Source organism: Prorops nasuta, unplaced genomic scaffold (genome assembly GCF_024137725.1).
Source record: "Prorops nasuta isolate Cenicafe-Biocafe unplaced genomic scaffold, Cenicafe_Pnas_1.2 PNAS00002, whole genome shotgun sequence".
Taxonomy (NCBI): Eukaryota; Metazoa; Arthropoda; class Insecta; order Hymenoptera; family Bethylidae; genus Prorops; species Prorops nasuta.
The window spans coordinates 6,383,051-6,410,547 of NW_027116799.1; the positions used below are offsets into that span (position 1 = coordinate 6,383,051).

At 38.8% G+C, this 27,497-nt stretch overlaps 1 protein-coding gene across 1 annotated transcript; it reads left to right on the forward strand.

Annotated features, from left to right (window-relative positions):
- Positions 1–1,075: 1,075 nt before the first annotated feature.
- Positions 1,076–27,443, forward strand: LOC136783282 (thyroid receptor-interacting protein 11-like). The gene is made up of 13 exons (XM_066743326.1): positions 1,076–1,367; positions 1,578–1,657; positions 2,956–3,030; positions 20,511–20,663; positions 20,736–20,843; positions 20,932–21,211; positions 21,296–24,007; positions 24,081–24,184; positions 24,249–24,348; positions 26,314–26,395; positions 26,465–26,654; positions 26,722–26,817; positions 26,885–27,443. The coding sequence occupies exons 1-13, from the start codon at positions 1,247–1,249 to the stop codon at positions 27,035–27,037; spliced, it is 4,254 nt and encodes a 1,417-aa protein (XP_066599423.1). The 5' UTR covers positions 1,076–1,246; the 3' UTR covers positions 27,038–27,443.
- Positions 27,444–27,497: the final 54 nt, after the last annotated feature.

A 27,497-nucleotide genomic window follows, 5' to 3' on the forward strand; every position in this document is an offset into this window, starting at 1 on the left:
ATTCATTTCTTCAATAATTTACGTCACTCGCTCCCACAACACAAATAAACATAGTCATTGACTGATTTTTTTTCTCGGTCTTTAGATGTAATAAATAAATATATGTATTACAATTGATATTAAGATAAATTTTGTAGAGTAATGTTAAAAATTAATAAAAATTATCAGAAGATTTAATTGAACAGGGCCCTGGTGAATTTTGTTACAGCATTGGTGATATCCCTCCCTCAGCTGCTATATACCTTCCTCTGTCGTGGACCTCCCTTTCGTGCCAGTCATGTTTCCTAATACTTTATAAGATGTAAATGAAAAACTGACACGATATAAATAGCATAATTCATCCCTATTGGTTTAACGACATTATTTACTTTTCTCTAGGGCTGCTCGGACAGTTGATAATTAGTTAAAAAAAACAACGTACTTCCGGATATAATTTACGATTTTCTTTTCATATTCTGTTTATGTATGCGCGATCTTTCATCCTAAAGGTAAATATTTATATCCTCTTTCACAATAGCCCATTGTTCAAAGGGAGATTTTTTTTATAACTATACCATTCATGAGCTCAAGAGTTTTATCGAGTAATGCAAATTACCTCATTTATTCGTAAAAGTAATATAGTATTCGTCATAAAAATGATGGAAATTAGTAATAATTCGGGATCGAATAATTTAATTTATAAAGTTCTTTTTTAATCGTTTTAAACTGAGACAGTAGCAATTATATTTGTAATCCCATTTGAATATATATCGAGAGCCCGCAGATTACTTGTGCGAATTACGATATTCTTTTGAGAAAATACTGTTCGCAGTCTCCATCTTCAGGACAACTTTGGAACTACGTTCGGTCGGTATCACAGATCCCGCGATAGAATCAATTAAACTTTTGTATATTTAATTTTCCGTAAGAAATACTAAATTGAAAGAATCGACAACACTGTGAAATATATTTGAAAATGATGAATTTTTAGATATACGCATAATTTTACGATTAATATCGTATACTAAAATAATGTTGACGTATTCATAAGTCTGGTATTTTCCCACGTGACGTTGTCAGCCATGTTCAACTGGATTTATGTGTATTATGCGAAGGTTACTACGTGGTTCTCTCAACTTTGTTTTCATAATTTTCTGCTCACAACTGTATTATGATTTTTAATGATATGTTATGTGCATAAACATAATCAAAAGTGCTCAATTGAGTTTTACAAGTCACGTTTATTTTGTAAGTGTTGACGTGTAATATGTCGTGGTTCGAGAAGAGGTTGCCCAGTTTATCGGATTTAAAAGATCAAATCTCTAATGTCACAAATGTTACGAAGGAAGGGCTAGCAGCATTGAGCGAAGGAATCGTCGAAGAAACTGGTAAAGTAATAATTAAATTGACTGGCTTAAAAATAAAAAAACACTATCATCTTTTACTTTCGTGAGAGGTTATTAACGACTGTCAAAATAAAGGTCTGTTTTATCGACCAAGCAGACAGTCGTTTTTCTTTATCCCGCCAAATTTAAATCTCATAACAATATCTTGTACCTAACAACTCTAGTCCAAACGATTCTTTTTTTCTCGTACAGATGAACGTTCCATTGCAGTGCGCGAAGCAACCGAAAAATGTGTTCAATTAGAAGAAGCTTTAAAGAGTAAAAATGCAGAGGTGAGTACCACTACAACTCTATTACAATAATTCTTAACCATAAAACGAACAAATTAATCCGACATATTGAAACACAATACCTTCGATCCTTTCAGTAAACAATTCCCACAGAATCCTTTTATCCCCACATATGTCCGTTCCATTGATAAGGAAGGATGCGATAGCAGAAAATTAGTTCAGCATATGCCGCTTTCCCTAATAATTATTATAGAGAGTAAAGTAAACACATAGCTTATATTTTCACACCACTAGGTCCTTTCAGCCCTTCTCCAAGGTTCTCATCGATCGACATAGACTAACATCAATCAAGGGGAATATTGAAAACTATTCCAGGGGATTTTTCAAGAAAATTAGAATCGATTAACGGATAAAATACAAAATTAATACTAACAAAGTCCTCAAAGATTGTACAAGTTCCAAGAGAAATGATTAAACTTAGGTCATTGAAATTCTCGCAACATAAATATTATTTCCGGTTTGTTATCGCAGATAATTCGTGAATGCGCAAGAGACCAAAAACAGTCCAACGGGTTTGTTGATGCTTTTGTCGTTAGCCTCGTTGCATACTCCCCGTTGTACGAAACGTTCCTAGATAGCGATATCAATAGCTATGGTCTGCACTAACAATACTACCCGTTCAACCTCTGTTTCCTTTTGAGATTCATACCTTTTCATACATTGACCGTACGTGTTTTGAAAGAAATGTGTCAGGCGGAAACCGATAGACCAGTAATTTAGTCGAATCGCTCGGTTTCTACAATTGCTACTTTTGCAACGATAATTTTCCCTCGAAGAGCTTGCTGCTTCTCAATGCATAAATCGAGAGAATAATCTCGAATATTTTTTCCCAATTCGAGCACCAGGTGCTAGAGAGTGCAGACGGTTGCATCGGGCAACTCGACGGGTTTCGGGGGTGCCAGGTACAGCGCAGAGATGACTTTGTGCCGTCGGAGCGTTGTGGGGGAGGGTAGAGGGGGGAGGGGGGAGGTTTGGGTTATCGCAAAGCAAACCTGAGATAAGAACAACAAACAGAAGCGTGCATCGCTTGGTTCCAACGAACCTACGACGCGAACCACCACCGGACTTCCTCTCCCGATTATGCCTACAATTTTTAAAGCCTGACACGAATTTTCTAACCAAAATTTCCAACCTCCCCCCTTCGCAAGATAAACAAAACGCTTTTACGACAATATCTGCATCCCCCTTGCTTACAAAACACGTAAAGTTTCCCCCTGCCACCTCGAAAACCACAAGGCAATAATTGATCCATAGCGAATAAAAAAACTTTTTGTCCTCAGATTTCTCTTCTTCAGCGGCAAAACGCGGAGCTGCAGAAAACAGTTATTGAACTTCATAAAAAATGTCAGGATCAGGTGAGTCTCAGGGTTTTTTTTCTACCTCGAACGATTAATTTTCTATCGAGATTTTTATGGCTCGTAATAATGGTAAGAGCGAAAAGTTTCTCGAGCCTGACGAAGCCGGCAAGAAGAAGGCTTACTTTCTTACTCAGCAGTGTTTATGTGCTGACTGGCAGACGACGTTATAGATATAACACAGCTAAACACTTCCCCTCCCTCCTTTCGCCTTTATCGCTTTCATCCTCCTGCTGCCAAGCGTAACTCGTCCACGTATGCATCTAAACGCGATTAATATTTAATTATAAACGAATTTGCCTCTCGCGAGCGTTCACCAGCCACACAGTCACGATAACTATTTGGAACTCCTTGCGAAACGAATACTGGCCTCTTCGTTCCATCATCCAGGCTCCTCCGCGGTGATTTTAATAGATTGCAGAGTTCCGGAATAAATCATAAAATATTCTGCAACGATCCAGCGGGGTATTATCACCTTTTCAGATGTAAGAGCAGGTTGTGGTCGCTCGGCCCACAAACCGAGCCTCGACTATCACAATCCCTCCCCCTCTCCTCCTTCTACACGTTTCTCACGAGCGTTCGGAAGACGCGATAAAAGTCATTGTTTAGTCCATCGCAATAATAACCCAAATGACTCTCATTATACGGACTTATGGAGTCTAAAGAAAGGTGACTCCCGCTTGTAATTAACTCTTTAATTATACTAATTATCCACAATATAATCCTTCGTTCTCTTCATATATTTTAAGCTTATTATTCAAACTGCTCATGCTATCCTCGTTTGATAATTTTCAAGGGATTTTAATAAATAGAAAATAAAGAAATGACTTTCTGTTTGTTTCTGAAATGGAAAATACTTGTTCGTTTCCTTTGGATGACTGAAAAATTATTTTCTGGCTCGAATAGCGCGTAGCGTGGTACGAACTCTTGCTAGGAATTTCAGATAAGCCAGTCAACATTACCGCATACTCTATTCCATATCTTGGACTAACAAAGGAACGGTCCTGTGTAGCTTTAAGCGACTCAGTTTCTCTCACATCCGTCAAGAAAAGCATTTATCCTCCGATATTTTATCATTCCACGAGCCCCAATTAAATACTCGATATTTATAAAATATTAAATTTCAGTTTAGAGAAAATTCTTCGCTTTTTAATTAATTGTTGAGTAGCCACGAGTTGGTTTACAGTGCGTTGTAAAGAAAGTGGGGAGTAGGTCCAACGAGACGTGATTATTATTAATTTTCAAAACAAATACGAAAATTGTTTCAAGTTTTTTCCATCTTTCATTTCGAAAGCATTCTCGATTACATGCTCGATATTTGTAAAATATTAAACTCCAATTGACAAAAGAACTCGTAATTGTTTAATTATCAAGTATTAACGCGAATGCACTCAGAGGTGCAATTATTAGTTTCTCAAAGGAATACGAAAATCATTATTTTTAATTACCATGAATTTTATTATAAATTTGTTAAATTCTTAAATAAATACTCTTTATTCGTACAATAGTGAATTTTCTATACAAAAATTCTTAGTTGTTCAATTAATTATCCAGTAATAACGATCGAGCTCATAGTTCGATGAAGAGAAATTCGGAAGAGGGTCTAACGAGATGCTTATTGTTATTGGTTCCCGAAAGGAATACGAAAATTTTTGTTTCCAGTTTCCTTTCTATTGTGCGTCTGAAAAGTGTCGTCAGCACCGGATGTGGTTCGCTCGACCTCCTGCACTCTGCTTTTACCAAGTAATAAAGTGTCGAAGTGTGACTCCATGGTACCGTTTACACGCGGGATAAAATGGCACTCTCTGACTCATCCAAACTCCAAATACGATCGATTCCACTCCCGTTTTCACCTATCGCGATAATCGCGCGAAAACTATTCGACCTCCTTCTTATCCTATCTTGACAATTATCACGTTTTTTTTTCAACATTTCTCCTTGGTAATATTAAAATTAAATACTCTTAATGACTCTCGTTAAGTAATTATTCCCCCACCACTTTCTAACAATTTATTTCTATCGTTCGCCAAAGTTTGCTTCGAGGCTGAAATTTAAACTGTGATAGTTGGGGCGGGGGGGGGGGGGGGGTGGAAATCGATGTATCACAGATGTTCGAGGATTTTAATTTCGTTGATAAGGAGCCGCCTGTCGATAGGCTGAAAATCTGGCACTTTCGAGGGTTGATAGTGACTATGACTACCCCTGCGCAGGGGGTATATATACTCAACCACATCGAGCTTTTCTTCCTTCGCGTTGATTCTTCTCCACCCCTGGCACACATTCTCAAAGTGATTTTCGCACAAGGTTGGTAACCAATCTCTTATTTTCCTAATCACTTCACTATAATTTTCTTGAGAAGAAGAAAATAAAATTCAACTGTTTTTTTCGTTAAAGTGTTTTTTATATAGCTACTGACTCGCTAAGATTTTTTCCAAAAGGATTTTGAGGGGGGAGGAGGGATTTAATTTTTTGAAAAAATTCTCAAAATTGGTTCCGGATACTCGGTATCAAATCTCTTCATCTTTGTTCAACTATAATTTTCTTGAAAAAAAAAGAAACTCAATCGTCTTTCGACCAAGTGATTTTTAGCTACCGACTCGTTAAAATTTATTCAAAAAGAACTTTAAGGAGGGGGCTCGTTTTTGGCAGAAAATGTCAAAATTGGTTCCGGATAGTGAGAGAAATGCGTGTATGGTTGAATACGAAAGTGTCCGGGTTCGATTTCAATGTAAAAAAGAGGAGTGGACTCGACCGAAAGGCGAGAAGCGTTTTAGCAGATTTCTTGGCGAAGCGCGCAAGGCCCAGACACGACAGGCAGTGCAGGCAGCCGATTCATGAATAATGTAATTAGGCTAGCTGCTACCTTTTCCGTTGCCACCGTAGCCGACTACGAATGTACAACGCGTCGCTGTTAAACGCCAGGACAATTTTTATCGGCCCCTATACGCGTGGCTGCTGCGGGCGCAGCTGAAAAAATTCGACAACACCAATTTTACCCGACTCGCCGCACCTCCATTTTCCTTCTTCTTCATTCCGATGTAATTCCTAATAACCCGGTATATCGCTCCTTCGAGAAATGCGCGAAATTGCAAAACTCCTATTCCCAATCGTCGCTTATTCTTCCTGGATCATCGTCATTCGATTTAACTTTTAATAACGCGCTACTATTTTTTTTCGGAATTGTAAAACATTTGCAAAATTTCTACTCCCAATCGTGACCTTTTCCGCGTCATGTCTTTCCGATATAACTTTTAATAGTTTGGTACTGTTTTTGCAGAAATGCAAAACATTGCTAAATTCCTATTTGGAATTGTGTCTTTTTCTGCATCATGGCCTTCCGATGTTACTTTTAATAATCCCCTACTCCTCCCTCGGGAAATATAAAATATTTGTCAAATTCGTATTTGAAATCGTTTTTTTTTTTTTTTCATAAAAAAAATTGTTTAACGAAGCGAGTGTGACATTTGTTAATCTAAAAGATAATATAAGCGTATATTCCGAGCGATCGTGCGCGGGAATTAGAGTGATCGAGTCGGAGCGTGGATGACCGCGGTACTAGCACTGGCGAACGTCAGGCGACATTTTATTGTGTATCGCGAGCACACCTGAGCAATGATCCTCTCGCGTTTATGGCTGCGCAAACACGCAACGTTGCACACGAACAACCAAATGATGGATCGCGATTCGTGAAAAGTGCACCGCGAAAAACAGAAAAATCAACTCTGCACTCTGCACTCTTCCACTCAAACTCACCAAAGGCGCGCATTTCTGTACGTAGAGAAAGGCAAAAACAACAAAATCCCACACCAAACGCGTATCGAGCTCCATTTACGACTCTTCAAAAAGAGGAAAAATCCACCAAAGATAAATTCCTAGAACAAATATTAATCCTCCGTGAAAATCGGTAAAAAAAAAATAATAAAGAAGAACTCTTAAGAAGGAGAAAACTATAATAATTGATATTAAGCCGAGGCAAGAAGAATAGAGTATTAAATTTCGTTCTTTATCCTCGAAAAAGGAAAGAGCTTGTTTGTAATGTTAATTCGGTCGAGGAGGCTTTTCCTGCTTTGGGAGATAATTTTCTCGGTTGGGACAAAGTTTGACCGGTTCGAGGTAAGGATGATCGGTGCGCAGGTGTGGGTTTTCACACGCGAGCATGGGCTCTTTGGGCGATAGGTTGGTGCGTCTGTGTGATCTGCGGCCTCCACGTGCGTGCTTCCTCCTCTTCCCCCTCCACCGCCAGGGATCGTTCGCTACGTGGTGTCGCGGTGCCCGTGGTCGGTGGTGGTAGGACCGAGAAACGTCGCAAACGCACAGTCGCCTGCCGACCGTCGCACGGCAGACTCGTCAGGACGATTTTCTAGTCATGCAACAACTTTTGCTCGTTGCTTTTGCTTTTGTGCAACCGCCAACAACCACCCACACTCCTGCGAGACGTCAAAAGTAAGCCAAACACTCTTCTCTCATTATCCTTCTTCTTGCATTCTCATCATAATTTTTATTCTCTCTCCGCCCACTCTCTCATTATAGTTCAATTTCTCTCTTCTTCTATTTCTTCTGATTATCGCTTCTTTCTCGCGTGCCACCGCAACGATAAACACTCGAATCGATTTTTAAGTCAATTGGAAGGTTCAAAGTTTTTATTATCATCTCTGGTCGTTTCTCCTAGACTGCCAGTGGAACTTTGCTATTCGTTACCAAGTTTCTTCTTGCAATAGTCCCCAGTAATCGCTAGTCGACAACGTGCAATTTCACTCTATAATTCGTGCTTGCAAAAAGTGGCCTGTAATTCCTAGTGAAAACAGACTTAGGGGGAGCCTCCTTTTGTTTATTACAAAACTTTGTGCAGAGACGTTGAATGTTTATTTCTTCTGTTTTTTTTTTTTTTTTTATACGGGAGTAAGTTTGAGTTTTCGTCGTGAGTATCATTAACCAGGGGGATGCGTTGTTTTTTAAGGTTAGGTTTGGTGGTTTAGAGGATCGAGTCTCGGGAGAAGAGAGCTTGGGGTTTCGTTTATCGGAAACCGTCGACGCGATATCCGGGGGGACTTTGAGAGAGTTCGGCGGTTCGTAGGGTTTTCAAGGGAAGAACTTTGCCTCGTGTATCAGAAGCCACTGTCGCGAAATAGCTTTGATGCTTTGGTGGTGGTTCAAAGGGTTTTCTCGAGAGAAGGGCTTGACCTCGTGCATTAGAAACCGTCGTCGCGACGCCCAATAGCTCGTCGAGACGACCTCGACGCGCTCTTTCGATTGTGCAAAGTGAAAATCCCACGACTATCCTCAACCCCGTTTTCCACCGCGGCTGGAAAAGGCGAAAAAAAAAAACATTTAATCCACTAGTCGATTGCACAATTTACAAAAAAACAATAATACTTGAAACTGAATTAACGAGAAGCCAACGCGACATCTCGATACGATCCATCACTCGCCACAATTAATCAGAGATAAAAGTAAACGATAACGGTCTGCCCGAACATTCCTTGCACCGCGATGAGAGACTGAGAAAATCAACAAAACAAACACGGGGCGAGGAGAATACGCGTTAAAACTTCGAGTTGGGCGAAAAATACGAAAACACTGAAAAAGTATATAAACTAAAACCTAATAGAAGAGAAGTAGTTTGTAAAGGTACTCGAGGTCTATTTCGAAACTCGATATTGAGAGTAGAAAAGAAGGAAAATATATAACGAGAAGATAGTGGCGAGTGACTGTAGTAGTTTGGGTTGGTTAAGTAAATATCTCGAGAAAAGCCTGTAAAATAAATAACGCGGGCAGATAGGACGATCGGTTTTCGTTGAAATAAAATTTGGTGTGTGAAAATAAGGGGATCGTTGCTGGTAGGTCCACATCGAAGCTGGTTAAATGGGAACAGTGTTTAGTCGTCGCGAGTTAATATCAAGCGTAGTGTTTATGGTGGGTTATAATGCGAGAGCTGCATACGCATAGATCGTTATGCAGCAGCTGATTGGCAGAATGTTATCGTGGCACGGAGGCAAATAGCCCGCGAGAATCGCTCGGGGGGCCCCTCGAATGGGCCGAGTATGGCGCGACATTCGGAATAAAACCCGAGAGAATCGACTGCGTCCAGAACGAAAGAAATTCCCTGTAGTCGCGACCAATCGGATTTATATAGCCGTTCTCGATTATCGCCCGCACGTACCGAGATTATATTGTTTAAATAATTTCAGTGGATCGTATTACGTCGCGACGCTGAGGAAAATTGAGATTTAAGCCTATCCAGAAGCTACTCGTTCGGTAATTCGAGACACTCGCTATTTTCTCACATTTTTCTCCCTCCCGGGGCGCCCTAATGGGCCATTTTAATTGGCGAACGTACGCGCTCGAGTTACGATAGCCGAGTAATCGACTGGATCTTAAAAGGATCTCGATGCGACTGTGCTCGGTCGGTAAAACGTTCTTTCCTTTTCTACTCTTGTTACTGTTATTGCGATTTTCGTCGTACGAAAAGATATGCGTTATATTGTTTTTTTTTTCTTATGCGGCTGTAACTATATTTTTAGCCTCTTTTTTATTATATACTTAATCGAAGAGAACGAGAACTGTTTAAATGCTGTATAAGCTTGTTCTACTTGCACAGGAAAGCAACTTATCGATAGATAGTGGATGAAGGACGAACTTACATATGATTACTAAACTAACATAGTGCGCTATTACCTGCACACGTACCGCTAGCTAATATCATTTTCGTTGTAAAAGTCAACATGTCAGTAAATGATAAAAGCTGTAAAGTCTCCTTATCTACCCGCAATAATGCTTGCGCGCATATCGATACGTTGCGCTAAACTTTTGCATTTCTTCGCGGTAGCCGCCTCGCTCGCGAAATATTCGTGTAGAAAAAAACCGAGCGGCGATCCGTTGGAAAATTAGACAATTTCTCGAAAATATCCTGCGCGATACGAAAGATAAACGGAGTAATATTTTTGTTCGCGAATCGGATTATCTATCGAATAATATGCTCGTATCCAATTTTTTAAACGGAAGATAGCAAAGTTGGAACGACTTTGTAGTACCGTGTATAAATTGTAGAGTGAACGAGTATGAAAAATCGCTCTTTGTTTGGTATCGCTCGAGATTACTGATCCTAAAGGCTGTAAATGGATTAAGAGCCTCTCTCTCTCTCTCTCTCTCTCTTCTCTCACGTGCAACTTTAGCGATAATGAGATATAGCATTACGAGCATTATAAACAGCCGCGATCGAATCTTTTTGTAAAATTGCAAAATTCTAATCTAATCGTTGTTATTGCAAAATTCACGTCGATCGTCGAATCACCTGCGGATCGTTGTGCAATTTTTAAAGAGCGATCGCGCAGGAAAAAAGGAAGGGGAGGGGGGAGAAAGAATGGCGAGAAGCGTTCGATTTTAGTCGAGCCGAAAAAAAATGAGGGAAAACAATTACATTACAATACACGTTGGCAATCTGCACATTGCGTAGCTCAAAGCTAATTAAACCAATCCTTGTACTTTAACCTCGGAATGATGGTTCTCATTCCGCACCGACGGTTACCAGCACATTCGCGCGACAATTATACGACTCTCCGCTTCACCTGGACGGATTTCACAATGAAGCACTAAATCCTGAAAATAGAGAGCTCGACTCGCGCCGAGTTTCATACGGATTAATCGAGAGGGTCATAAATTTTCCAAACGCTCCAATTCACCGTTTATCGACGTTTTCTACAGAAAAATCGATGAAACATCGATGAAAAATCAAACGAAGCAAATCGCGTGTTCCAAAAATTTGCTCAGTTTGACGATCGCTATCGAGTTTCGAGTCTCGATATGCGATTTCTCGAGTTTGGCCATCTAACGGACGAGACACGTGACCCACGCTAGAATTGCGCAATCCGATTGGCCGTCCTTGGCGGGATCCGCATTTCCGCCAATGAGCGTCGAGCGCCACCAGACGGAAGCACCGGCGCGCGCCGACCAATCAGCGCCCTCCTCCCTGAATCAACCTAACGTCAACAATCCTTGACAATTCGTCAAAATCCCCCCTTATTTATCCTCGGATTCCTCATTCCAATTCCACAATCTCCTCTCTCGAACCCAGCGAAACGAAATTTCCTCATTTGCAGAATTCCATCGGACGCCGCTATTCGGCGGCTTTTCCTCTCGTTTCCCTCGCAAGAATTTGGAGGTTAGGATATCGGACGATAGGTAACTTTCACCGATTATATAGCTACTTTATTATTATTTTTGACGCTATGGCATATAGGTGCTCGGTAAAAGATTCAGCTATCCAGGCAGCGATCGATTGCACCGTCGAGCACGGACAGAAGCTGACCGATATTGGCTACGAGCTTACGTGATGCATTGATAATTTCACTCAAAGTTCTCTCCGATACTACCGTGAAATGCTAAGAACGCCGCCGATCGATTTCTTTCCAACTTCGATTGGTTGTGTACGTGTGTACGTTGAGTCCAAACGAGACTCGAAGCCAGTGGCTGATTCCTCGCGTGCCACCGATGAAAATTATCCTGCACCCCCCCCCCCCCTCCCCCCTCCTCCTCTTTCAGTAAAACAATCCATTCCCAGCCGAGAGAAATTAAATTCAATTTAACTCGTACGATGAAATCGATATGATTCTATTCGAGCGAACAATTATACAAATCTATTCGATTAATTATTAGAATTTTTTATCTAATGCAGATCGCTGGATCATGAGGGTAAAAAATTTCGCATAAACTCTTTAGAATAGGTATCACTCGTTGCAACACATTCGCGGCTGGTTGATCGTTTACAACGAATCGTTTGCCAATCCGTACTTGGAACACCCGAGCGGAGATATCGAAAACAGAACAATTTTCAAACTAGATCCGTTTGCGCCATAATGTTTTTCTCGAAACTTGTTAATATCGTAGGTACAAATTGATTTTTAGCAGGAAATGTATAACGTGACCGGTGGGGTTGGAAAATAATAGATAGGACAGTTCTTTGGTTATTTCAAAGGCTGCTTTTTCTGCTATTTATATATATATATATATATATATATATATATATACAGGTGTAACATGGAAAAGAGGAACATGTCGTTTGTGGTTTCAAGTTGGATCTAGAAGTTGTCGAGTCACTCTTCTGGATGTTTTACTATATTACCAGAGTGAGAGGAGAGGGGAGGGTATCCATTAAAAACTATTGGAAACTCAAACAATATATGTAATAGATATAAGTATATGTTATATATACGCGGCTGGTGATCCTTGGCTTGCAACAGTTTATTTGTCGAGAGGTGACGAGCCCGTTTCGAAAGATCCTTGCGAAATATTGGCCAACGTTACGTAAATTTTTGCTGCACGTAAGAATTTATACTTTCAGATTTTTTTGCAAATCATATTTTATTTATGCGGCAGTATCTATGTTCCTCTCGCATTATTCTCCATTCAACGCAAAACACTTTGACGAATCGTCGCGACAGGCAAATTAAACTGCGAAAGGAACGTGGATGAGAAACGTTTCTGTCGAAAGGGCCGTTTAGAATGAGTTTGCTATTTGTTATTGTCATAATCCATTATATAAACGCATTTAACTCATTTATCGTTATTTCATACGCGACTTTATATTTACGTAATGCCGCATCATAATAGTATAAATATATATGCTATATATACTGAAAGTATATACATAGTGTCCGTAATGGCGATAAAATTTGTCCCAGTTGCGTGCAAAGAAACGTAACACTTATTACCTATGCCAAACCTATCGAGAGTTACAATAATTCTTTTGCGCAATAACTATTTGCGTCGCGTGTAATTATAATTTTCACGTAGTAACGTAGTTATCATTGACCGGCTAATTTCTTCTTCTCCTTTTTTTTAAACTAGATCGCCAAGCGTTTTAGATAACGATTGCCACCCGTTGTTTTCGCCACGAGGAATTGACGGATAATTATTGAAAAATTCAATAATTTCCATAATTTCAGATAAGCATTCGACAAATATAAGCCAACAGGCAAAGTCGCTTTGTCTGAAAACGGAACGACAACTAGGCAATTATTTCAGCAAGGACGAACAATCTTGCAAATTGATGGCAGCCGCTTCAAATCGACATGGAAAATAAAAACAAGACAACTCGATAAGAAAAATAGCTCTATATTATTTTCCACACTCTGGAAAGCCTTAGTTTTCTTCTATTTTTTTCCTCTCTATTTGCAGACATTTATCGCCCTTCGAAACCCAACGGATAGGCGCATTTAGACAAGAATAAACTTAGTTAGGATCCTTTTTTCAACCGCTAAGCTAGTTTCTTTGTAAGCAAACATAGATACCTCCTAAAAAGGTACTTAGGAATTCTCGTCAATGGGAAAATGCTCGGCCACTTTTGGGAATGAATTTTTTTGCCCTTGCTTGTGTGGTGAACGTGACAGAAATTTTTGCACAATTATATTATATATATATATATATATATATATATATTAATATCAGATTTTCAGCTGTCGCCTTGTGCCATTTATACTTTCTCGTGGAAGAGGAGATTTTCTTTTGGTTCGCCTCAGTAAGTTGACCAAAGATCAAGAACAACCGGTGACATGTACATAACACTCGTCCCATGCCTTCTGCAATACTTCACTCTATTTGCAATAGCCTCTTACTATTTTCAAACAAAAAAAATCCTCTACCCAACCTCGTGCCATTCTCCCCCTTGGTTACACAGCATAACACAGCGTACAACAATTTGCAACGTTGCGATAAATTATCGTCCAGATTCCAAAAATTGTCCAAATAAAATGGTGACTTTCGACGCGTGTATTTTCAAATGGGTCTCGAAAAAACCGCCTCCTCCTCAACTTTTTTTAGGTTCTTCACACATATATCCCTCCGTGTTTGTTTTCGGGTCCGTTGTTTGCCGAGGAATTACGAAAGGTGCACGCTCTTCGCTGGAAGAAATAATCTTCCTGTACTACCTCTCTCTCTCTCTCTCTCTCTCTCTCTCTCTCCTCCTGACCCACGTGTGCGTGCATGTGTACAGTGTGGCAAATAAAACGGGCCTAGCGAGAATTTGCATCGAGGAAGAACGATCGGTAAAAAGAGTCTACATTATTTTTGCGTTTTTCCTAATGGAACGGGGCGCGTCGCGAGATCGGCTCGTCATTGGTCACTGTGGCAATGGTACGCCGAGAAGAGCGGCCAATCGCAGTAGTACCTAACCTGTACATAAACAAGATGTGTTTACCGACTAAGAAAAACATTCTAGCGAGTTGCTGCACGGAAAATGTAGAATAGCGGTATAAACAATTCAATGAGGTGGAAGGTTCGTGAAAGTGTTTCCTTGCGATTTACAGAGAATCGATTATCCGAGATCTAAGCGAACGTTGATTAGTCAGCGTAGAAGCAGCTCTAGCGTCGAGTCAAGTAGGTACATTGACGCTCGCGCACGCGCGTTCGCGGATCTTTACGTTTTTCTTTCGGTCCAGCCATGCGTTATTAGCTTCTTCTCCTGTTTCGTTTTGCGCACTAAAAGACCTCGTGCACTCTCCTCTACAACAGGATATTAACCACGACCAGAACAGAAAGTTTACACCCTGTCTCGTGTTGGCTACTCGGAATTTAATGTTCAGCGCGTTCCTGCAGATAAGAGCTCGCTTCGGTTCTTTATTCGTGCGCTAGAAACCGCACGGGAACCAACTTAAATGCTTTCGTTTATTCTTATAGCGATGGGGGAGGGGGGGGGGGGGAGGTGGAGAGAGAAAAACTTAGTCGGCATATGCTCATTCGAGCGATTAATGCTGTTCATTGAATCGATTCGTTGGATATTGATCGATTTATTTGGTTGACTTAATTATTATCGCTGTTATTATTGATGAAAATGCCAATGTTTGATTTATTTACCGAGGCAAGCTTGTTCGTAGCGGTAGTCTCGTGAACTGGAAGGCTATCCCGGTCGGGGCGCGCAGGAAGAATCGAATCGAAGACTATGCATATTGCATGAAGTCAGAGCGATCGGATGCTTTTTTCAGAAAAAGTCGAACAATGTGTGACGTATCTGGCGTCAGTGGCACGTGAAAGGTTAAAAGATCGCGTTTTTGTATTGTTATCGGTTCCCCTGCACGCAGGAACGCACGAGGATTCCTCCATTTTCAACCAAAATGGCGGCCAGACCGGATGTTGTCCTCCAATCCAACGGCCGTTCTTTTCTGCGTACCGCAACTCTGCGTCTCTTGCTGAAACGGTCGATCTCTGCGTATCGTCAACTCGATTTATATAATGGATCGAGACCTTCTCGTCCCCCTCCCATTTCTTTCTATCTCTCATACCAGTCATTTAGATGTTTATATTTCATTTATACAGCCATATTGTAATTACTCGCTGAAGCCTGAATCGCCATTGTGAACTTACGCGTGTAACACGGCTGTATTACGTCACGGGCGTTATTACACACGAAGACACAGGTATATACTACCAAACTATAGTATATGTGCAATACAATGTGTCGTCCAGTGTGTATCAGCGAGTCCGCGTGCCGACCTGGAAAACGCACACACTCGAACGTCGGACGCGACGTTTCGTAACGATCAGCAAATTTCATCCACATAGGATCCTCGCAACAATAATCGTATAAATTCTTTCGAACCTCTCGTAAATTACAATTTTTATTACATTTCCCATTATAACGGCTATTCCAATTAGAATCTCTATTCTTCTAATTGTAATTAAAATGTAAATTCTGACTTTTAGTGCGCGCGGTGCTCGTATTTCTTCATTCAATTTGCTTTTCTTCAATTCGGTTCACAGTCTCTCTCGTCGCAATATTTTCTACGAATTGATCGAGAAACGAATTGATAGATGAGAAACGTTGACGGTAACACAGAGTGGAGCTGAATTTCATTGCAGGCTGTGTTGACACAGCTAGTCTTGTCTTAGGATATCGAGTGCCATCTGTGCGATATTAAGCCTGACCAAAACGCCACGAGACGCTCGCATAAGCTGTAAAACGAACTAAGCCATTGGATACTTCGTTATAATACCGTTGAAAGTTATTATTATATCTTCAAAAACTTCTATCCGTCTCCTCGGCTTCTCGAAAGAAATTCTATTGCTCTTTATTTAGGACGAAAATTAGTAGGAATTTGACGTTAAAAGAAACACTTTAGTCTCCGATCGAAAGCTCAAAAAAGCTTTCGTAGAACCGGCTAAGCAGGGAAAGGGAATAGTAAGAACGATTTGTCAACAGAGACGTGCCTGTGAATTCGTTTAAAATCTGCGGAATAATCGTCATACGAGAAAAACCGTTACACGCATACGAATATATAATACCACCTGAAGAGCTGTTATGCACTATAGCTACGTTATTTTCAATGACGGAGAAAATAGTAAAATTGAGCGTGGTTTCAGGTCACGGCGTCCGATAACAGCTAATTATTGTTGGCTGAACGCGCGCGTTACGCCAATATCTCTTCGAGCACGATATATAGCTACGACGGAAAATTATATTTTTTGAAAGACAACCCCCTTCCCCCCTCATTTCTTTGCAGCTTTTCAATATTTGCCAGATAGCCGATGTCCGTACGTACGTTCCACACTGGCCATTAGGTACTTTGTTTTAGCGATGTTTACACTGGCGATAAATAAAGTCAGGAGGTTTCCCGAGTTTTGCCATTTCTTGGAATAACCAGGGGGAGTGACGTAAGAACATGCGAAACCAAAGAAACTCGTCAAATGCCATTTTGCCAGGTAGAGATCGTACACGGACACGGCTGTGATAGCGAATAAAGTGAATAATGGAGATTGGTGATGAGCTTTGAAAGTCGTCAAGGGAAAGGTGTGCATAAACGCGTTTTACGAAATTGCTTTTCATTGCGATTCCAACGTCCCACTTCTTTTATCAACGTTAACGCGAGAAAGTTACGCGTCCAACGAAACTTTTCAGCCTTTATCGATCCCAGTGTCAAACGAAAGCATTTCGATTCTTGAAAATCCCTTTGAATATCGATATAACAGGCGCTAGGATTTTATCAGTAAAGAATATTTATATGACGGAGCTTGGATGGCCTGAAAATTTTTAGGTTAGGACTGTGTTGCAGCGAATGGTTGATCGAATCGGAAGTACGCGACGCGTAGTGAGGGACGTCAAATGTTTATTTTGAACACAATGTCCGGTGTGTCTCGATTCTCGCCCATGTATTCAACGCTTCTTATTTTTCTGATACTCCAGTGGAACGATGTATTTGTGCACAACACTCGACCTCTTAGCATCATAACCTTATTTGACCGTTGTTCCATACGTTCCTACATTCCTCGTTCCTTCGTTCAGCGACGCAATTAGGCAGCGCCCTCGCACGAAAACTGATCCAACTTCGTAATTGAATACTCGTTACGAATAACACGCCAGTTTTGCCGGACTTATCAGTGATTCGTGATAATCTTCGCTAATTCCGTTTCGTGGAAAGATTATAATGCCACTCAAATGTATTCGCGAGGCGTTCGATAGGAACTTCCTTTCCCACGTTCGCTATCATGACTAAACTACCTGCACACTCTTATCAACCGTTTGATAAGTCTAAAGGCAGTCACGTGACTCGTCCAGAAAGCGCGTGTATTGGTCTATACGGGAGTATTCGTGAATTATACTTTCATATATCGAACGGCGTATCGATCTGTTTATACCTACCGGCTCAACAGGCTGGCTTCCTAAACTTTCGATGTTACGGAGTTTCTGTCGGTAAACGATAAATAATTAATTATAGAAGAACTATTTTTAAGAAAGAACGAAGGTATGCAGGAAATACGTTTTTGTATATTAAAATTAAGGAGCAAGAATGTCATGCGGAACGGTTGGAACGTGTCAAGCTTTTCGTTGTGGTTCGTTTAGTTTCTTGGTCCAAAGCTGTAGCCCCATGATCCTAATGAATATGAAAGGGGAGTTGGTTGGGTCAGGTCAAGGAATAATGCATCGTTTGACTTGCATACGGACGGACGACAAAAGTAGTCACCCCCTCCTTCGACAATATCTCACTTTTCTGTTCGTCTACCTCACCTTGGGCGCTCCGCACTTTCTCACTGAATGGACATTTGTCCCACTTCAAGTTGACTCAACTCGTCCTCTGTGTGTTTACTCTTCTTCTCCTAGACCGTTCACGATTCACCATAAATGAATTTCAATTCCATAACGAGACTCTTCTATTTTCCAACTTTTCTATTCTATTTTATTCATTTTTTTTTCTACAGAAATTTTATAATACTTTTTATTCGACGATTAATCAAAAGTGACGTGTTTTATTAGATAGTCATTCGCGAGAGAATAGGTTATTACGCTTTTGTATGGAAAATTAGAAAAAAAGTTTTTATAAGAAATTATGGGGGTGTAACGAGGTTTTTACAACTCTTGCCAATGTATTCGCACAGAGGTCCTTGAAGCTTTCGCTCGCGAGCCCTCGTCTCTTGTATTTTTTTTTTCTCCTGAAATTTAATAATACTTTTTAGTCGACGGTTGATCAAAAGTGTCTTGTTTTATTAGATGATAATTCGTGAAAAAATAGGCTATTACGACTCTGCATGGAAAATTAAAAAAAAAATAATTCTTATCAGAAATTACGAGGGTGTAACGACATTTTGTACAACTCTTGTCAATATTCACGCAGATCCTTGGAGCTTTCGAGTCGTAGACTCTCCATGATCACTATCTCGAAGGATTCGTTGTGACGTCACGCGTGATCAGCCGAAGACTCGGGAAAAAAATCCAGCGGTAAATAAATGACCGTTTCGATGCATATCTATAGATGCAAGGCTTCGATTTGTTCTATTTATAATAGAAGAATAAAATTTTAGTGTCTCGTAATAAAATAGCCTAACTGGTATATGGTGGTCATTTATGTAAATTAAAAATTGTGGTATGTTCTGCAATTTAATGAGGTAGGACGGATATGGAAATTGAGGCAGGGATGAAATTAACATTGGGATCCAAGGGGAAATAATCAATTTTCTATATCTGGATGATGCGTGACGGGGTCGAATAGATTATGGCGATACAGGAAGTTGGAAACGGGACAGCTGAGCCCTCCGAGTTGGCGCAAGAAGATGACCCTTTGACTCCGCGGGCAGGACGCTTTATATTCCTCTTCTCCGAAGAACCAATTGACTTTCAGATAAAAGGATTTTGTATTTTTGGTCGGGTTAAATGTTACAAAAGGCCTGTCTCGGGGAATTCATTAATTATCGACTATTTCAGAATTTCATTTGCATCCACTAACCCCCCCCCCCCCCCCCCCCTTAACTACACATATAACGATTTTGAGGAATTTTCGAGTCACTCCGTAAACACTGAAAAATTCAGGGGAATTCTCGAGACTTCTCAAGAATCGGAGAAACAAGGGACTTCGCGTACGCACCATTGCTTTCGACATCCACCGGAGGCCAATTAACGCTAGTCCAGGCAAAGTTGAGGCAGGATGTATCCAGCGAGCAAGCGTATTATTAGTAACTCAGTATTGTTATGCGCGTTTACATAAGAATCTCGTGTCGTGAACAATGCACCTAGCATGGCGTTGTCCGGCTGCAGACTCGCGTAAAAAAAGGAAAAGACACTTATGCAATTGAAATTATGACTCTTTGCTCGCGAGACCCACTTCTCGAGAGGTCGACTCCTCGAACCATACGAGTTTTACCGAAATTCGAAAAATTAGAAAATTCGATGTGGTCTGGTGGAAGTATACAGGGTTTTCGGTGCAGGAAAAGAAATTTTGGCTTCGGTACGAGAAAAAATTCTAGATAATTTTGGATAGATCTAGAAATTGGTGAAAAAAAAGGAAGAGACACTTGTGCAATTGAAATTACGATTCTTTGCTCGCGAAACTCCTTTCTCGAGAGGTTGACTCCTCGGATCATACGGAATTTACCGAAATTCGACAAATTATGAAATTTTTGATAATTTTGGAAAAATCTAGTTGATGAAGAGAAAAGGGGAAAATATACTTATGCAATTAAAATTAAGACTCTTCCCTCGCGAGGCTCGGTTCTTGAGAGACTAGATCCTCAAATCATACCGCATTTACCGAAAGACGAAAAATAAGAAAATTGGACTTTTTTTTCCGGTGGAAGAACAAGATTTGGTGCAAGAAATAAATCCTGGATAATCTTGGATAATTTTAGACGAATCCTTGAAAATTCTGCAAAATTACGTAACCGCCTCTCGTGTCTTCTATCTGTATACGCGTTTTGTTACGGTTATTTCATTCGATATCACGGCCACTAAGCGAGCTAACCTTCAGCTTTCTACGTCAAAGCGTTCAAACTTATGCACTGATCGGTTTGCGCAAGAATTCATAATAATAGAAAAAAGTTTTTCTGTGACACGTAAGCAACACCTTTTTGCACCCTTTTTTCAGTACCGACGTCATCGTTTACTTCATATTTTCTCGTTACTCCTGTACTTACTGTTTGTAAAATTATCAGTAATCTGATTTACTGTATATATAGCAAAAAAGGATAAAAAAATAAGTTTTTAACTATTTTTTGTTTTATTGCAGAATGATTCGTGCCAGAACGATGAAGGGGGAGGGTTCTTTTGGGACCCACCGCTACATAATAAGAAAAGCAAAGTTCAGTTACTCCAGGATCAACTGGCTCAGGCCACCCTGAAAATTCGAGATCTAGAGATCGAGCTGAAACAAATGCATATGGTAATTCAAAATTTAAAATAAATGGTATTTAAAAGCAGGATGAATTTTTCTGATTTTTAATTTAATTTTAAGATTCACAGTACGAGTAAGAAAAATGAACTCCTGGAGAACCAGCAGGACGCTGAGATGTTAAGGGCGAAACAGGATATGGCGAATCGTATTATACAAATGGAAGAAAAGGTAAAGCATTTTTATAGCTTATAAAGCTTCGGTAATATATTGCTGTCTTCATATGCTTCTAAGATTCGATGAATTTTCTATAAATTAGAGAAATGCGAAGTACTCGTTGGACGAAAATGCCCTGGTCGACGAATTTCGATCTGTAATCTCGAAATTGGATTCGTCGGAGAAACGGGATCTGGTGAGAAGTGCCTTGAAGGCTATAGATGTGGAGAGTGGAAATCACACGGTAAATGGTCAGGAATGTGCCGAGGACGAGAAGTTGAAGAAGCAAAAGTTATTGAAAAAGATCGAAGAGCTTGAAGAGGAAAAGAAAACTTTGCAATTCAGTATGGAAGAGTTAGATGATATGCATAATAAGTCTACTGGTAATTGACTACAAAAATAGAAAGATAGATTTTATAATATATCAATCACCATTTCGTGCATCATAAACAATTCTTCTTTTGCAGAGAAAATACTTTCGATGATGGAGGAGACCAAATCTAAGCATGAGAAGCTTCAGCAGGCTTACGAAAAACTGTATGTGGAATACAACGAGGCGGAGAGTAAAGCTAGTGGACTGGAAAATTTAATTGCTTCTATGAAACTGAAGGATAATGGTGCCAAAGATAAAACTACGGTTTGTCAATCGTTACAAACAAACGAGGTTATCAGGGAAGAGAAGGATATTCAAACGGAAAGAGAGACGGAGAAACCAAATGATAATAAATTAATGGAGGACATGGCTGAAAGGTTGCATGAAATTTTGAGAAATTCCAATATAGAATTAGAACCTGACGAGACCATTTTCGAAGGCGTCGCGAAACGATACCTGGAAACAAAATGGAAGCTAGATGTTTTGGAAAAAAAATTAGTGGAAATTAGTAGAGAATTAAAGGATTCCAATAATTCCAAAGAATCTTTGCAAAACGAGTTGGACAATATGCAGGATCATCTCGACTCATTGGCTCAGGAAGTGGAGCACTCCTATCTGTATTTGCCATCTATCCCTGAAGCAAGCGACGAAAGGAGAGCCACTTTGGAAACTGAATTAGAATCCTTGCAGGAGCAGATCAAAAGTCTCGAGGTGGAAAAGAAAACTTTACTGGAACAGAATTCTAAACTCTGTGCTTCACCAAGTTCGACCGATGGATTGGAAGCTGAAATGAGGAATACGAAAGAGCAGTTGGAAATGGCGAAGAAAGAATTGGACGGGGTATCGAAAAATGTTGAGAGCAGTGAGAGTGCTGTGCATAATCTGACGATTAAATTGCAAGCAGCTTTGGATGAAAATAGCGAACTTAGAAGGAAAATAGAATTGATGGAGAGCAATGCGAGTCAGATGCAGGAACAATTGAGAATGTCCTTGGAGAAGTGCAAAGGGTTGGACGATAATATAGAACTAATAGAGGAGCTTAAACTTGACCTTGACAACGTGAAAGGTGAATTGAAAGGCTCGATAGCCAGCTCTAAGCAGTTGGAAAATTCCATGAAATCTCTACAAAGGGAAAAGGAGGATCTCGAATGTGAGAATGAGTATTTACATAAGAAATCTGAGAAATTGGAGGACGAGCTTCTAAAGTGGCGAGAGATGAGTGATAGAGAGGACAAGGAGTTGTTGAAAAAAATTCAGGAAGAACTTGAGTGTGCTAACCAGGAGAAAGCGGATCTCGAATATGATATTTTGAATATGAGAAAGGAGTTAGATAATGCCATGGGGCAAATTTCTCATCTGAATCAGGACAATGAAAATCTTATTGGAGAAAATGCTTCTTTAATGGAGCAATTAACGGCTGTTCAAAATGATTCTTCAGACAAAATTGAACTTTTGGATACTGAGAAATCCGTGCTTCAACAAGAATACACTGAAATAAAACAGGAATCTACAAAAATTAAGGAAGAACTTGAAGAAACGAATAAAGAGCTTCTGGATATGAGACAGAAATTCGAAGGAGAGAATGAACTGCTAAATAACAAAATACAGATGCTCCAAATGGAAAATAAGAAACATCAAACTGACGAGACTAAAGTCGATGAATTGGACAAGGTTTTGCGAGAGAATGAGGAGTTGAAAAAATTATCAATCTCGTTCCAACAATCTATGGATGAAAAATTACAGACTGCATTGGATAATTGCCGGCATTTGGAATCGGAAATCTTACGATTGCAGAACGAGAAACAAGATTTGACGAAACTTGTTTCAACTCTGAAGGAAAAGATTCAGGAAAACAAAGAGATTAATAATATTAATAGCCAATTGAAGACTGACGTAGTAGAGATGCAAAATAAATTGCAGATCGCACTTGATAATAACAAGGAGTCCACGAGTATGGCTAAGGAAACAATCGAAAGTCTGTCGAATCTTATTAAAGAGAAAGATAATGAAATTCGTAATTTAAGAGACTCAGCATTGTCAGAATCATCGGAATCACAGGACTTTATAACTTTGAAAAATGAAAGGAATGAACTGGTGAAATTGGTCCAGATCAAGCATAATGAGAGCTTGCAGTATCACGCGGAAATCCAGAGGATAAAAGTTCTGTTAGAGGAGCAGTATGCTCAAATTCAAGCATTAACGGCTGAACAGGAACAAAAATTGAATTTGATCAAAGAAAAAGATGAGATGCTTTTGTGGCTGCAAAACGAGTTACAGGTGGTTCGACAGCGTTTAAAAAATATGGAAGAGACTGGAAGTGGCGAAACTTGTGGCATTATGCAACATTCGACTTGGGGTGCGAATTTAACGATTATGACAGAGAAATGTAATGCGTTGGAGGCTGCCTTGATACAAGAGCAGACAAATTATAGGATTTTGCAGAACCAGTTGGTAGAGAGCCAGCAAAAGGAAATTACTGCTGCAAGAGAGTTGGATAGACTGAGAAGCCATTTGGTTGAGCAAGAATCAAACTATACCGAGGAAGCTTTAATAGCCGAAAAAATGAGGCAGGAATTAGAAATGAAGTTGATGCAGGCTGAGGAAAAACTAAAAAATAGCTCGACTATATATACGTCGGCCAACATTAGAGCTAATCAGCAAGTGGAGACTCTACAGCAACAAATGAATCTAATCATTCAACAGAGGGATGATATACAAAATAAGTTATCCAATGCCGAGGATAAAATTATGTCACAAACTGCAGCTTTGACCAATCTTCAAATAGTTTTAGAACAATTCCAGAGAGGTGAGAGCTTCTCGTTTTTATATAATCTTCATCATGAAAAATATTTTGTTATATAATAAATTGTTTTTTCCAGATAAAGAGAAGGATGTAATAGAAGCTACAGCCAAAATTCAGCAAAAATTGAATGACTCGTTCATGAAACAAAATGATTTATCTAACGAGATATCAAACCTGAAGGTTTGGAAAATCTTTATATTTGATCTTGGAAATTTTACGGATCTAATGGTATGTGTTTTTGCAGGAGCAATTATTGGAAGCTAAAGAATGTTTACAGGCAGCTTCAAGACTTAGCGAAGAGCTCGATAGAAAAACAGAAAGAATCGATCAATTGACTCAAGAAGGTATTTGCTACTACTTTAATTTATATTATTCAATATTTTCACATTTCTAATTTGGTTTGCATTTTGCATTTCGGCTCTTGCATGATCAATGTTTATCTAGCTCAATTTTTTATTAATAACAACAACAAAAAGCAAATTAAGCAGTTGTGAATCACATTTTGTACTATGATAGTATTTGAGATTGTACATGTAGCCCTTTCGATTATTAGGAGTATTTGATTTATTGAACAGTAAGTAAAACAATGAATGAAGAGAAATCCAGATATGGGTGAGGGGCACATGTATAAAATAGCGCAAACGGACAATCCTGATTTGCTAAGAATCATGCACACTCGAAATTGAGATCTATTTTTTACAATCATCAATTCAGTTGTGACCTGTGACTAATCTGCAAAAGCAAACACACGCAATCTGGTACGTGGTCAAATATCAACAGGTAATTCTGGGATTATAAAAGTACCCCGGGATTCTTGTTGGTATCAGGCCACGAGCCAGTCCATCGCATTTGCATACTAAATTACAAAATTGTTTGGCTCATGCATTGTCACCGGTGCTGGTTTTTTTTTCTCTATTTTATTGAATGACTTTTTTCCCGTATATTTTGGTGGTATGCCTAAGACATTAAAATTGTTATTAACACATTTTTTTTATCTATTTTATTATTAATCTTTTCCACAATATGTTATTCTTAAGACTATACACAGCTTCTTGATTTATACCACGAGCATTTAGAAAAATTATTAGTGCTTTTATCACGATATATGCCTTTTTAATTGCTAAGAATTCTGTTATTCTATATTGTTAAATTAAATTGATCTGTGTCCAATAGGGAAATATTAAGATGCTTTTTTATTACGATAATATTTTTGGTTTAAATGCTGAAGCTTATGCAATTGTGTCATTGATAAGCATGTATTATGGTAATGTATTATTGACTAGGTAATGCAAGGCTTTCATAGGAAGCCTTGAGAATTAAGCATCAGTTTTTCGTAGAGTCCTCGCAACTCACGTTAATTAAGTGGCAAATTATTCTTATTAAAAAAATACATGCCTCAGAGCACGATTGCATTTCTCAATTATTGCATTAGCAGGAGAATAACTCAAATAATTATGTATTGCCAATTATTTTTGCCTGTCAATTTTTAACAAAATCCAGAAAAAAGTGAATTTGGAGTGGATGTGCAATTTTAGTTAATTAGATAATGAGAACAGATTGATAATTTGGTAACTGCAGTGGGTAATCTCATGCGGTAACTGTGAGCGTGTAGTATGTAGAAGCTCATATTACCTCGTGGGGTTTCCCACCAGTTACCATTATCCTACAAAAAAAAAATTATGATGAACACGTGAAAACATTCGTATTCAAAACTTAGCTTAATTATAAATTTAATCTCATACTTTAAAAAGAAATGTAAAGGAAAAACATTCAGCATTTTGAAATTCTATATTTGCTAAACTAATTCTCCATATTGATAATTTTTTTTTATTTAATAGTTGATTGTTTTTCCTGTAAGATGACAATTTTTATGTGTACATATATTTTTTTTGTATTACATATATAACAAATATTTTATTTTTCTTCAGAATTTGAACAGTCGATGAGAGATATAACGTATACTTTTGTGGATATAGCTTTACCTAGATAAATAGTGGCATGTGAAAAGGTAGTTTGCTAGAACGGCATGATAAACGAAGAATGCAGCATGAGCAATTAAGACGTGGGTGAGAGTATTGCATCAGGTACTGGTGTATTGTGAAGGCGACCAGTACTTGTGTGATACTAGCACTCGTGCCTTTTCAGTCTGCAAAACTACGAATTTTACAACGCCGGGACACACTCATTAAATTTATACGTAATTTGTAATTTAATTGCATCTCTGGCAGCTTACCTAGAATTTCGTACCTAATTTTTATTGAGTTATAAAGATTCTTAAATATTAAATTAATTGTTTTTGTAAATTGCAGTTGACAAACTAAAAAAACTTGGAAGCACCGCAGATCAGAGGGTAGAAGAAGCAAGGCAAAGTGAGGAAGGGAAAGTAGATAAGTGAGTAGAGAAGAAATTTCTCTCAATTAAAGAAAATTAAACAATCTAATGTTCTTGGATTTTGTTTAGGGATCTAATAAAAAATCTGTTGCTGGGTTACTTATCCTCTTCAGCTGCTGATAAATCTTCAGTTCTCAGAGTATTCGCCACGATCTTAGATTTTAATGATGCAGAAAAGGATAAAGCTGGATTAAGCAACGCGAATGCTCATAATAGTTGGTTTTCGAGACTCAGTGGTGGTAATACTGCCCCATCAAAGGTAAGACAATTAATTTAAACAGTAGCCTTAATGCAACGATAAATATATCATTTATTTACATTTTTAGGAAATGGAAACTTCATTAGCCGCTGCATTCGTGAAATTCTTGGAAAATGCGTCCGAGCCTAAACCACAACTGCCAGCTCTGCCAATTTCAAACTCGGTATGCTAATGTTTTGTTTTATTCAAATATTGCATTAATTACTAATTGTAAAATTGTATTTTTGCAGCCTTTAACGAGACCAGGGCATAGTCGAACACATTCTTCCTCATCCACGCAATCAACCTTATTACTTTCAAACGTTAATCTTCCAACATTCCCTGATTTTATCCCTGCTAGAAATACAGGATCTATCCTAAAGGAAGTTCTGAAGGATAGTTGATATTAAACTAACTTTTATTTACAAATATCTCTTCTAACCGAAAATATTCCGTTAAAGCTTAATTTACTTCTACAATTTCTCTTTTATTAAAATTATTTTTCAAACAAGCAAAGAGATATTTTTCGATTTTTAGGTAAAAAAAATGGTATTGGTTGTAAAGGATAAAAACTGTTGATCAGTCTTAATTTATATCAATCGAGTAATGATTTCAACGAATATTGTTAATTATTGAAATTGTTGAAATTCGTGAATTCAGTTAAAAGTATACTATATCTCTTACATAATATATCTATTTCATATGTAATGTATAATTCAGATGTACAAATTTTATAAGATATTACTAAAATAATAACTTGCCTATTGTACAGAAACATGGTGGTAAGAAATAAAACTTCAACTAAAACTAGACTTATTAAATTCTCTTAACAATGGTACAGGAAATGAGGTTATGAAAAAATAA